The following is a 12,048-nucleotide window of genomic DNA, read 5'->3' on the forward strand; positions in this document are numbered from 1 at the left end:
AAAAAAAAAAAATTTTTTTTTTTAAAAAAAAAAATTTAAAAAAAATGCACTATCATGCAGTCTTCTGGCGATCCATTGTTCTGTAACAATACCACTAACATTAGTCCAATAGTGATAATAGAGACAGAATAGACAATTGAGTCATGAATAAAACATGACAATGTAAATCTTACACAAATAACTAAAACAATAAAATAAAAACTTCATATGCTATAAGCACAATGTTTTTATGCCTTATGTGAAATTAAATATTACTATAACACCTTCACACGGTTTTACTTAATTTATTTCAGTATATTTACAATGAAAAGATTCAAATTTATACATATATTACAATGTATAAAATATACAGGGTAGTATAAAAAATTTCCTCCCTTTTCAAAGAGGGATAAAGGGGGGTAACTTTAATTTTCAAATTGCAACCCCTATATTGAGATATATAATTTTAAAGATCTATTAAATAGAAACACAACAACATGAATAAAAACATCTCTATAACGTTCCTAGCAAAAGGTATGGGCAAATAACCCCTTATATTTTAGGGTGTATATTAAGTCCTGATTCCAAACGGATTCAGATATTGATTAACAACTTCACCATACTTATTAACACGTTCATGCCGATGTGAACCCCATTGGTTACACAGGATCTTTCCCAACTGCCATTGTGTACCCAGTCGGCCTTTTGTTAAGTGCGTTGTGAGCAGACATGAGACCACATACACCTCAATGATCCAAGTGATGAGGGAGTTGCTGCAGACAGCGAAAGGTAAAGTGATCCGCATCATCCTGTATGCTCTGGGCATGGTGCTGAAGTATTCCATCACCTTTATAGAAGCTCAGCATTTGCGACAAGTGGACGTTGCTTCACATGTCTATTGACATTAATAGGTGTTACCTAGATTACACTAGAACGGTGTAGTCTTTTTGAGTAAAACATGAAATAAATTACCTAAAACACGGATGAAAGCTTACAAAAAGTCTAGGCTTTTGTTATATGTAGTATAAGATGAACAGTGAACAGAAAATAATACATGCTGAGATAGAAAAAAAGATTATAGGATAGGAAGACAGAAAAACACACAAGAGAAACTCTAGGTGAACTAGGATGAGCTATTAATTTGCAAGAAAAAACTGACACAAAAACCTCATTTAGCAAATTACGAACATTATTATGGAAATTGAATAGATTTATTAGATTAACAAGCTTCCTTCCGTTTCTATCTACTACCTAGTGAAACCATAGGAATGGGCTTGGGAAAATCAAAGGGAAAGAAGACCCTGTTGAGCTTGACTCTAGTCTACACTGTAAGGAGACATGAGAAGTGTAACAAAATGGGAGATGGAACACCAATATTTCCAACAATTTTCCATTTATCAGTTGGGTGAAAGGCCAGTGTTGTAATAACTGATGACCATTATTACAAGGAATGTGTTTTTGTTGATTTACGTAGCCTGGTCCAGCCGAATCCACCAGGGCGCACTATGCACTAAGCTCTGAGAGGACAGAAACCTTGCATAGAGCAAAGCAAGGTTTCTGACGTCTTGCTCAAGACGGTGACTACCCATAAGACTACGAAAGGATGGTATATCAATATTTTTGAGCTAAAGAGTTTTTCGGCAAGAATTGTCAAGAAACACTACTTTTGATGTGAAATGGTTATTTTCAACTTTGTCTAACCATCACTAAAACAATAATATCAACTCACTGTTTGATCTTAGGCGCATCCGGCCGCTGATCAGACTTAGTACCGAGGTGTACCAGCAACTCTGTGGCGTCCACACCGGAGATGACAGTCTGAGCCACGGTCTGCAGACGAGCCAACTGGGTGGGATTCAGTGGCTTGGCGGAACCAGGCCACTCCCGCCCTGTGTCCGGCTCCAGGTGTGCCAACATTGCTGTGTGCACGGCCAGGTGGTCAGGATACCGGGTACATAGCTCCTTGTACAGCTGCTCAGCTGCTTCACTGTTGTCTGAATATACAAAATATTATAGTTTCATTATTCAATTTATTTACTATAAATTTCTATGATGATGAAAAGTATGTTTATGCAAAAACTGATATACCTCAACAACAACAATGCCTAACAATTTTATACAGTAATTGAAGAGTTTTCATGAAAACACAATTTAATAAAATAGTATTAAGATTGCTTCACAATAAGCAACTTTTTAAATCATCTAACGTAAAGCATTGGTTTTAACAACAGTGAATATAATCTATACTCATCATCCTGTTAACTAATCTGTATTATCAATAATTGACAAACCTAATTTAGAAAGCCAAGAAACTTGAAGATCCCTCAGGGCCTCCTCATATTCTTCTTGTTTGGTTTTCTCATTGGTGTTTTTTGAGGAGCTTTTCTTTCCCGGTTCAGCAAGAATATACTTGAAGGGGTAAGAATCCTAAAATAAAATACACAGCATCACAATATAAATCGAAACATTCATAAATTTGCTGAGGTATTGTAAACTAAACACTTTTTAAATTTTTTTACAGAGCAATACATTTTGTGAACTACTATTGTCTGTTTATTTACCATTAAGAATAGAACTGGGGGTTTATAACATTCAAATATAATATTGTTTGCTTATCTTATTGTGATTACAAAAATGACACTGAAACTTGTGACAGGTCAAATTACGACATTTGAATATTCGCGGGGAATTGGCAGACTGTGACGTCAGTGAATCACATGTTGTCGGAATTGAGATTTATTTAATTAATAATGGAGAAATATATTAAACTTTATACGGGAACAAATTTAATTAATTAAAATGAGTTATACATAATCAAAATTCGTGTTTTACAAAAGTACTAAATAAAATTACGCAGAAAAGCCAATTGTGGGATAAAATGACTTGCGTATTGTGACGTCAGAAAGCACATGTTGCTAAAAATTTAAATAAAAAAGCTTTAGAAAAATAATAAAAGAAAATAGAAAGACTTAAATTGATCAATTATAGTGAATGTGATAAATTTTGACAATTATAAGAAAAGAATCAAATTATATTTAATCGTGAAGACGCTGATTTGAACGGGACAGGGGATGAACATTGTGTGAACCGGTATGCGTAGTTTTTATACGGAGAATCTTCTCTGTCTGGACTTGAAGCAGTAAGGACGTCTACTCGTATCCTCCTAGTACAGTAGTGATGAAATTTGAAACAGTTTCAGTAACAGTTACTGTACAATAGTGCATTGAAGTTGTAATTAGGGATGGGATGTTGTGTTAGTGGACAAAAATCAAAGCAAAAGAGTAGAATTAGACAGTATAATATAAAATAAATTGACGTCAAAGTCATTTGCTTTGTCTTTCATTGAGTATCCTATCTACAAAGAAATGTGGTAAGTAAGATAATAAGCTTTAAATTAAAGAATATTACTTTCAAAACTTATTTGATTCAAAGTGAATAAGATAAGAACAGTGAATATTTTGTGAACTTTATTATGATATAAACAATCATATTGATCAGAACTTTCAATAGAATAATATTAAGTTTGAACCATTATTCAACCTACTTAAAGAACCTGAGATAATATAGACCCAGTGCTAGTGGTATATATAACGTGTAGCCTACTTTCATTATTACAAACTAGACTTTCAACAACACCACAGACATTGAAGTTTGATCGTTATTTAAATATCAACTTGGAATAATATGAGTTAGTCAACATGAAGCAAGTCGCATAACCAATGAGGGGCAGCACACTTTGAATACCGATTGTGAGAAAATTGGGACAACAAACGGAGGCCTGGAACGTAGCAAAATCGCACAGCCAACTTGGGACCTGGAACATAGCAGAATGGCACACAAACGTGGGGACCGTAGCAAACTAAATTGATACACACGAGTTTTTGATTCTGAACAGACTTTAAATACAATAATTGTTTATTTTATTTTGACTAGCAGACATGTAAATTTTTCTTAACTTTACACTAAAACATGCTATTATATCTCCAGGAAACAATTCTAATACTCAATTTATCGATTCTTACTTGAGAATTCTCGATCCTACGGCTTTTTTCACTCAATTCCAATACCAACTGGAGTGATGTACTTCTTTGAACACAACCAAGTCAGTTCTTGAGTTACTGATGTTATTACCAGTACTAAATTATTTACTATAGTTCGGGTTAACACAATGCGACTGATCACAGAAGTCAAAAAAGATTGTTATAATATCAGAATGTTGAAAAATGAATCACTCACCACTTTTTTCCCAACATCGTCTTTGGAATAAACTATAGTTCCTTGTAAATAGTGTCCTGTTGTCCCAATCTTTTGTAATCTGTAAGATAAAATAGAACATTAGTCAATTATTGCAATACAAATATAAATGTGTCTTGCATGATTCATCAATGGCATAAATAAAACAGATGTAAACATAAATGATACATAACTGATAAGAAGTTTATTTGCTCCAGATAATAATTCTTTTCACACATTCAGGCCCATTGATGCTACAGTGGCGTAATGCACACAATACACAGTGAGTAACGATGTCACCGTGGTGAGCATCACCAATATGTGCCACTGAACATTTCACTATATAAAGATAGTTTTTCATTTTTATAATGTAAGAGGTTGATAGGATAGGAGGAGCAAGCTTATCTTTACAAAATTTAAAAGTTAATCTTCTTTACATACACTCATAAAATTAAACATAAATAGAATATTTCTTGCCCATTACGAACCTAGTCATCCACAGAGAGGAAGATGTTACGTTTTTGTCCTCTTTGTTCAACAAAAGCTTAACCTTATTATAATGAAAAGTTAGGCATTATACATTTTAACTCCTGTGAACTAGGAAATTCCCGGGTTTCCCAAATGTAACCCTCAAAACATTTTAGATTCTTATAGTTTATCTGCTATGAGCTGTTCTAAGCAGTTGTCTCAAACTCTCCAGATGTGTCATCCTGTATTGAGAGGAAATTGGTGGTTTAAAATGTATTTATAAATGTATGTATGTAAAATTCAACTACCAACTCATATCTATAAATAAACGTTCTAAGTAAAATATTTTGTTTTGTTTTGTTTACGAAAAACTGTACTAAGCAGAATTATTTTTATAATTGTAATGTGTTTTATCTTCTGTGCTTGTTAGTGGAAAACCGGAAAAAGTTCTTGCATGAATTAAGTTGTCATCCCTTAACAATTTTCAACATTTCTTGGTGTATTGTTACAAGAAACATTGATAAATCATTGTACATTTCTCTGATTCATTTAAACTATTAGGTTAAAAATGTAAAGCACACATATAATTTTTTTTTCTTTTGAAGCTTATGCATTAGGCACGATAGTTACAAAATACAGCTGGGAACATTCTTGAATTGCCCAAGGCTTTTATGTGGCACACCAGAAACAGTACCTTATCACCTTATCTGTATCAGATTGATGTGTATTTTTATTGTTAAAAAGTTCCTTTAAATATTCTGGATTTTTGGGTGATAGTCTATAAAAGTTTATATACACACACTCATAAGTTATATTCACAGCTTCCATTCCAATATTAGTGCACTAGTGTTCCAACATGGACTGTTTATAAAGTATTATATTGTAGATCCCCTCAAAATGATTAACAGCACAAAACAATATAAATTTGAATTTTATTATGTAAATGTAAATCGCTTACAGAAACAATAATTTATTGTTTGTAGAATTTTAACTAATTCCTTGGTCCTTATACACGTGTTGGTGTGTCTCAAAGTTGATGGTAGTGTGGAGGCGGGCGTCCTGTGTCCCTATGTCTACGCCGCCCGACCATCACAACGTAGTGTAGTGTTCATCCTCTACCTTGTAAACGCAGCACTGTTCCCAGAATTGTTACTCAAACACACCGCCCCACATTGCAGTTGTATATTCAGTGGCCGATTGGTTGCAGATGATTCTAAAAAGAATCGTCTGGATGCAGGGATTGTGAAGATCATCCCAGGACACTTTCCAGACGCTCTTCTTTTAGGAAATGAGAGTTCAAGAAGATGGAGTCTGATGAATCTCAGAGTTTTTCTCCTGAAGTCTTCTTTCAAACAGAAGAAAGCGTGAAGATCTCCCTTAGACTCTCTGGAAGCCTGTCTTGTTGAAGTTCACAAGGATTGATGTGAGAGGACTCTTCTCTGCTGACTTAAGATTCAACGAAAGGAGCTCTTTTTGAAGACTATTTGGAACTGTTGAAATTAAGTCCTCCTGTTGCCTTCTTCAATAACCTCAATAAAGAAGTGTTTCTACTTTATCCTCTACTGGGCTGTCCACTCTTCCGAAAAAAGAAACCTTGGTAGTTGGGACTTAGGTTGACTTTCTCTTTCCTTACTGAAGATGAAGCTCTCTCTAGCAAAAGAATAGAAGCCTATAGCGAAGACTTGGATAACTCTTTCTTGGTTTGAACCATCATTCAAGCAGGTAGATAAATGCCTCTTTGTGTAACTTCTAAACTTTCTCACGACCCTCTTTAGGAGTTATTTTTCAATTAGACTGAACTGCGATTTGTTTACTACTATAAACAAATCATAGTTCAATCTAATTGCTCTTAAGAGCTTTAAAAATAACGTGCGACAAGCTCAAGACTTAATTAAAATACACCTAGTTTCCAAGGAAATAGATAACAAAACATAAGTTTTCAATTTATTTGGTTTCCACGAAAGCAAACAAATATCATTGTTTTTGAACACATTTTATATTAAGTTTATTTGTGATACAGAAAAAATGATATTAGTAAAAGTCTATGCCTCCCTGAATCTTGCAAAATGATTTAAATCCAAAAACAGAATAATATTAGTCATTGTTATTCACGATTATACAGTCAAATTGTGTGTTATGTGTAAAAACATAATTTTATATTTAACCCTTTGCACGCCAACGTACCTATATTATGGCCGTTGGCGATTTTCAGTCGAGGAGTAACGGCCGTAATATAGGTACGTCACGTTTTTCGCCTGGAATTTTCTTAGTTCATCTGATTGCCGCGAAATTTTGACTAATCGATAGTCGATTAGTTGCTTTGAAACCACAAAGTTGTTTATTCTTTTATGAACTGTTTGTTTGGTCGTATTGAAGCTTCGCAGCTGTTGGATTGTTTGGTCGAGAGTGAGGTTACGTTCGTGTTGCTGTGCGTTGTTTACGTTTGTATTTCTCTCATTACTTTTGTTGCTAGGGCATTTTTATTATGCCCCTTTTATTAGATTTATTGGTACTTTGGGATTATACCAACCACACTCGTACCTTATTAGTACTTTGGAATTATACCGACCACACCCAGACATGAATCGTTATTTGACATTTTGCTTCTACTGATTACTAGATTAGCGTAGAACAATATTTCGTCAGTATAAAACAGGAATTGTCTTATCCCAAACCCTTCCCCATCCTCAGACAGAGGTCAAAGTCGAGCGGTCTAGTAGATAACGTGATTGCAGAGTCTCGCCGCCCGTTCAGCTGGTGCGTCGCTTTGTTGTACTTCCGTGTTTTACCCCTACATTTCTCCAAACACAAAAATTCAACAAAAACAAACATTACCAAACAAAAACTAAACTCTTTATTGAAAAAAAAAAACACACAAAACTTGTTTTTATTCTCGATCACACTCCGCTACCCAAAATGCGAGTGCCTCCGATCGAAGGTGCTACCGAAGCCCGCGCTGATGTCAACGAAAGAAAAACATCCCTCGAGATAGTATCTATCAGTATATATAACTCTACAGGGGCTGATCAGAAATATAAATTGAATTGTAATGGAAAGGCAATTATGTACCGTGCAAAAAACTTAAATAATCATGCCGTGCGGCCTGCCGTAATCGGGATTCTCAAGAAAGATAAGATAACAGCGACAACAATACTGATCATAATACCTGGAAATGCTTGTTAATTGGTGGAATGTTAGTTCTGTTACTCAACTACATCGTTTTATAACGTTCTAAGTTTATTGAAAAAAGTTTAAGCGTTGGGGGCATATAACGGAATCTGACCCCATTAACAATTGATAATCATTGTAATTTTGTAATTAAAGAGTTGTTTTTTCGTTGTATCATGTTTGTTTCTATAAATTGATATTTTTGTGTTCTTCATACTGGTGTGGTCAGTATAATCCCAAAGTACCGATTTATTTTAGTATAGTGTAAAATATTGATTTGTGAATATAGTGTAACATTACATACAACGTCCATGCAACTTACAAAAACTGTGCCCGTGTCACATTTAGTGAAAAAAATCACAACTGGACTTCTATATAAGATAGGCTTTTGAAATGTTGTAATTAGGTTAAGGGGTAGATATAGTTGACTAGGATATAACAGGAAATAAGCAAAAATATTTTTTGAAACCACTTATTTGTGCTAAAAAAAACTTTTTTGAAAATTTTAATTTTTTTGTCTAAATTTTTTATTTTTTTATAAGTTTAAATTACTTTTATGCAACTACAATTTACCAACTGAACAAAAGCTTTTCATAAGCAAAATAATGGTAAAGAAATCATCAATATCTGTTCAAAAATAAAAAAAAGACACATTTTGTGAAAGCTTGCAAAACTGCTGAAAATGCCCTTGGCGTTTCTGGGTAGTACTTTTGGAAAATAGGCTGGCGTGCAAAGGGTTAAGTTCATGTGTATTGAATATAACTACATTTTTATATAATTAATTCACGTTGACTATACTTTGAATACCATCTTATCATACCTTTCATTAATTATTTAATAACTTTAATAATTTTTTCATTAACCCCGACTTTGCACCTCTTACAATTTGGCACTCTGGGCAGATGCCCAGTGTACCCATTTTTAGCCCAGGGACTGCATATGTGACAGAAATGATAAATTACAAAATAATTTAATCGTACAAAGTACGGGCTCTGTGGTGTAATAGTAGCATGCTCTCCCGGTAAGTGAGTGATCCTGGTTCAATTCCCGGTGGAGCAACATTTTTTTACGTGATGGACTATTTATTTAAATTATATATACACTTATATTTTCAGTATGTATATAAAAATGTATTTCAGTTATGTGGGTCATTGGACACGAAAGGCCTCACAAAAATAAAATTTCTTAATTATTGGAGTGTTTGTTTATAAATTAAGATCTTTTATCTAGCCGTTAAGATTTGTATATGTATATTCCGTTTCATATGATGATCAGTCGTTATGCCCTAATATTTAAAATCTTTAATGCATTACAATATTTACAATAAATAACATACGCTCTGAGCATACTGCTGCACATACTCTGAGTAACTAACAAGACTCAACTTTAACCTACCAGCCACTCAATATTGCTGATGTTGTACATACTCTGAGTAACTAACAAGACTCAACTTTAACCTACCAGCCACTCAATATTGCTGATGTTGCACATACTCTGAGTAACTAACAAGACTCAACTTTAACCCACCAGCCACTCAATATTGCTGATGTTGCACACACTCTGTGTAACTAACAAGACTCAACTTTAACCTACCAGCCACTCAATATTGCTGATGTTGTACATACTCTGAGTAACTAACAAGACTCAACTTTAACCCACCAGCCACTCAATATTGCTGATGTTGCACACACTCTGTGTAACTAACAAGACTCAACTTTAACCTACCAGCCACTCAATATTGCTGATGTTGCACATACTCTGAGTAACTAACAAGACTCAACTTTAACCTACCAGCCACTCAATATTGCTGAACCTAATCGTCTTGTACAAATCCAAGTTAACTGCAAAACTACACAAGGGTTTAGTAAATCTCTCACCAAAAATTAAATTTTATTGTGAATGGTTGACAGAGCTACTGTTTTAGCTGATAAAACAGACTACAATGTACGTTTTATTGTAATCCGTGGAAAGCAAGAAATATTTCAGTATAAAAAACCATGTTGATCCACTTTCTGTATTGTATTTTTTGTGAATATTTAATTATTCACATAAAAAAATAGTAAAAAATGTAGATTATCTTAAAATGTAACATTTGGAAAAAAATAGTTCACAGCGAAATAATCAGCAACCCTTAACAACTCAAATATGCTATTTTTATTGTTAATTTACCATGTTTTACATATTTATGTGTATAATTTTTTTTAATTTTAATACATAAATTATATTATTTGAGCCCATGGTAACGTTGAAAAATATTTAATAATGTTTAACACATGGTAAAATCTCATGATGGGTGTATTGGTACCGCTTTGACCATCATAGTACCGTGATAAGTGGTTAATGGAGCACTAAACTGGAAAAGTACAAGCGTGTTCTTACTTGTCAGAAGGCAGAGGAGCAATGTAGATCGGTAGCGTGTACTTTCCAGTTGGCAAAATGGCGGAAGTTAGCTTCTTGCCACCAATCAGGGCCTGAGACTGGCTCCCATACGCATCTACCTTCAAAACAGTCATTCACAATACTATTATCAGTTTAATATTGTAATTTCATTGTTTAAGAATTTAAAACAAAATAATTAAATTAAATTGTCAGCTATTTATTTGTAATTGTGACCATTTCCAAGGAAAACAACTTACAGTGATCGGAGTGGCGAGTTTGTGTGACAGGAGAATGGGCAAGTCAGTCAGTTTCTCCAGCAGATCTTTCTTCTCATGTCTGATTTGGTGTCGTATAGTGTAGTCTCCTTTCTCCAACTTCACATTATACTGAAACAAATGCAAAACGTCCTAAGTATGACTAACATAGCACTATTGTCTTATCAAGAATTTTTATTGTCTTTTAACACAAACAGTGTAATTGATTAAGTCATAGGCTTCATAGGCTTATAATTATTTTTTTTATCTTTACTAACAATGACAATTATATATTGTTTAAGAAAAAAAAACAATCATAAATTAACAATAAGAAAATAACAATGGCCTAATTAAAATATATTATGAACTTTGCTCTATATATAACACATTTAGAAAAGACAACAATGTAATTTCAAATTAAAATACTAATACAATTTACAATGACAAACAATATATAATTATTAAAATAAAACAAGCACATAATTACAATTTAAACATTAAAAAAATGTACTAATATCAAAGGCAAAAATTTTGTAATAGAGTAAAAAATATTATCCTTCAACCATCTTTCTACTGCTTTTTTTAACTGTGAAGTCAAGGACATATCCCATGCATTCTTTGGCAGTTTATTGGATAACTAGCAGTTTCCCGCGGCTTCACACGCAATTTCCCGTTGAAAACAGTACACTATATTCACTTATTCTTTATCTATCACATTCTAAACATTGCTGAGATAATTGACAGTCGTTCCTTTGTGAGCCTCTTGGGCGCATTATGAAGGTATGTATCATATTCCTGCCTCTCTCTTTCGTGGTTTTTGCTAGGTGTTGATAAGTTATTTAGAACAGTTACTGTATACGGATGAATCTCGGTAAACTAATTAGGTTATAAAGAATCACATTCGGTCTGTTAAAATTATTTTCTGTCTAAGATATTTCCAGTATTATTTTAGGAGTGTACCTTCAAGAAAATGTATCAAAGAAACCAAGTTTCGATCATAAAGTGTCTTCTTTCGGCTCTTTTCATTTACCTTCGATGTAACCAAATTCGATTACCTTATGTGCAAACATTCACGGATTTGTATAATGAGGTTGTTTTCATAATAGCGTTTAATAGTATTTTCTTTGAATTAAATAGTTTATTGATCATTGATGCAATCTGAATTTAAAAACACTACTGATCAAGCACTTTACAATAAAAATGTTTTAAATTTTAAATGTAAACAAATGTTTCTGCTTCTTTGATGAACTTCAGCTGAAAGTATTATCAGCTGTTAAGTATCAGTTCGCTTTGTATTACGTGTCGTAGCGCAGTCTGTCGGATCCAATATAAAACACACCAACATCAACAACAATTTATAATTAAAAAATTAATGAAATAAACTATTAAAATTGGACCAAATACCTCTCTAAAAGTATGCCTATGTTACTTCCAGGAACGTGTAGAATCACTGTACAAAATTTCACGATGTTTCGTGCATTGGTTCCAGAGTTATAACGGAACATACAAACAAACATTCGCATTTATATATATAGATTTAATCTTCATATATATATATATGACTATT

At 33.4% G+C, this 12,048-nt stretch overlaps 1 protein-coding gene across 1 annotated transcript in view; it reads right to left on the reverse strand.

Moving 5' to 3' along the window:
- Positions 1 to 52: 52 nt before the first annotated feature.
- Positions 53 to 12,048, reverse strand: part of LOC124363348 (tripeptidyl-peptidase 2-like) — a 57,746-nt gene continuing 45,750 nt past the window's right edge. The window contains exons 17-22 of the mRNA XM_046818597.1: positions 10,485 to 10,613; positions 10,228 to 10,346; positions 4,216 to 4,294; positions 2,271 to 2,406; positions 1,709 to 1,973; positions 53 to 80 (exon numbers count right to left, since the gene is read on the reverse strand). Coding sequence (XP_046674553.1) covers positions 53 to 80; positions 1,709 to 1,973; positions 2,271 to 2,406; positions 4,216 to 4,294; positions 10,228 to 10,346; positions 10,485 to 10,613 — 756 coding nt within the window. The remainder of the gene's footprint in view (positions 81 to 1,708; positions 1,974 to 2,270; positions 2,407 to 4,215; positions 4,295 to 10,227; positions 10,347 to 10,484; positions 10,614 to 12,048) is intronic.

This window comes from Homalodisca vitripennis, chromosome 5 (genome assembly GCF_021130785.1).
Source record: "Homalodisca vitripennis isolate AUS2020 chromosome 5, UT_GWSS_2.1, whole genome shotgun sequence".
NCBI classification, from domain to species: Eukaryota; Metazoa; Arthropoda; class Insecta; order Hemiptera; family Cicadellidae; genus Homalodisca; species Homalodisca vitripennis.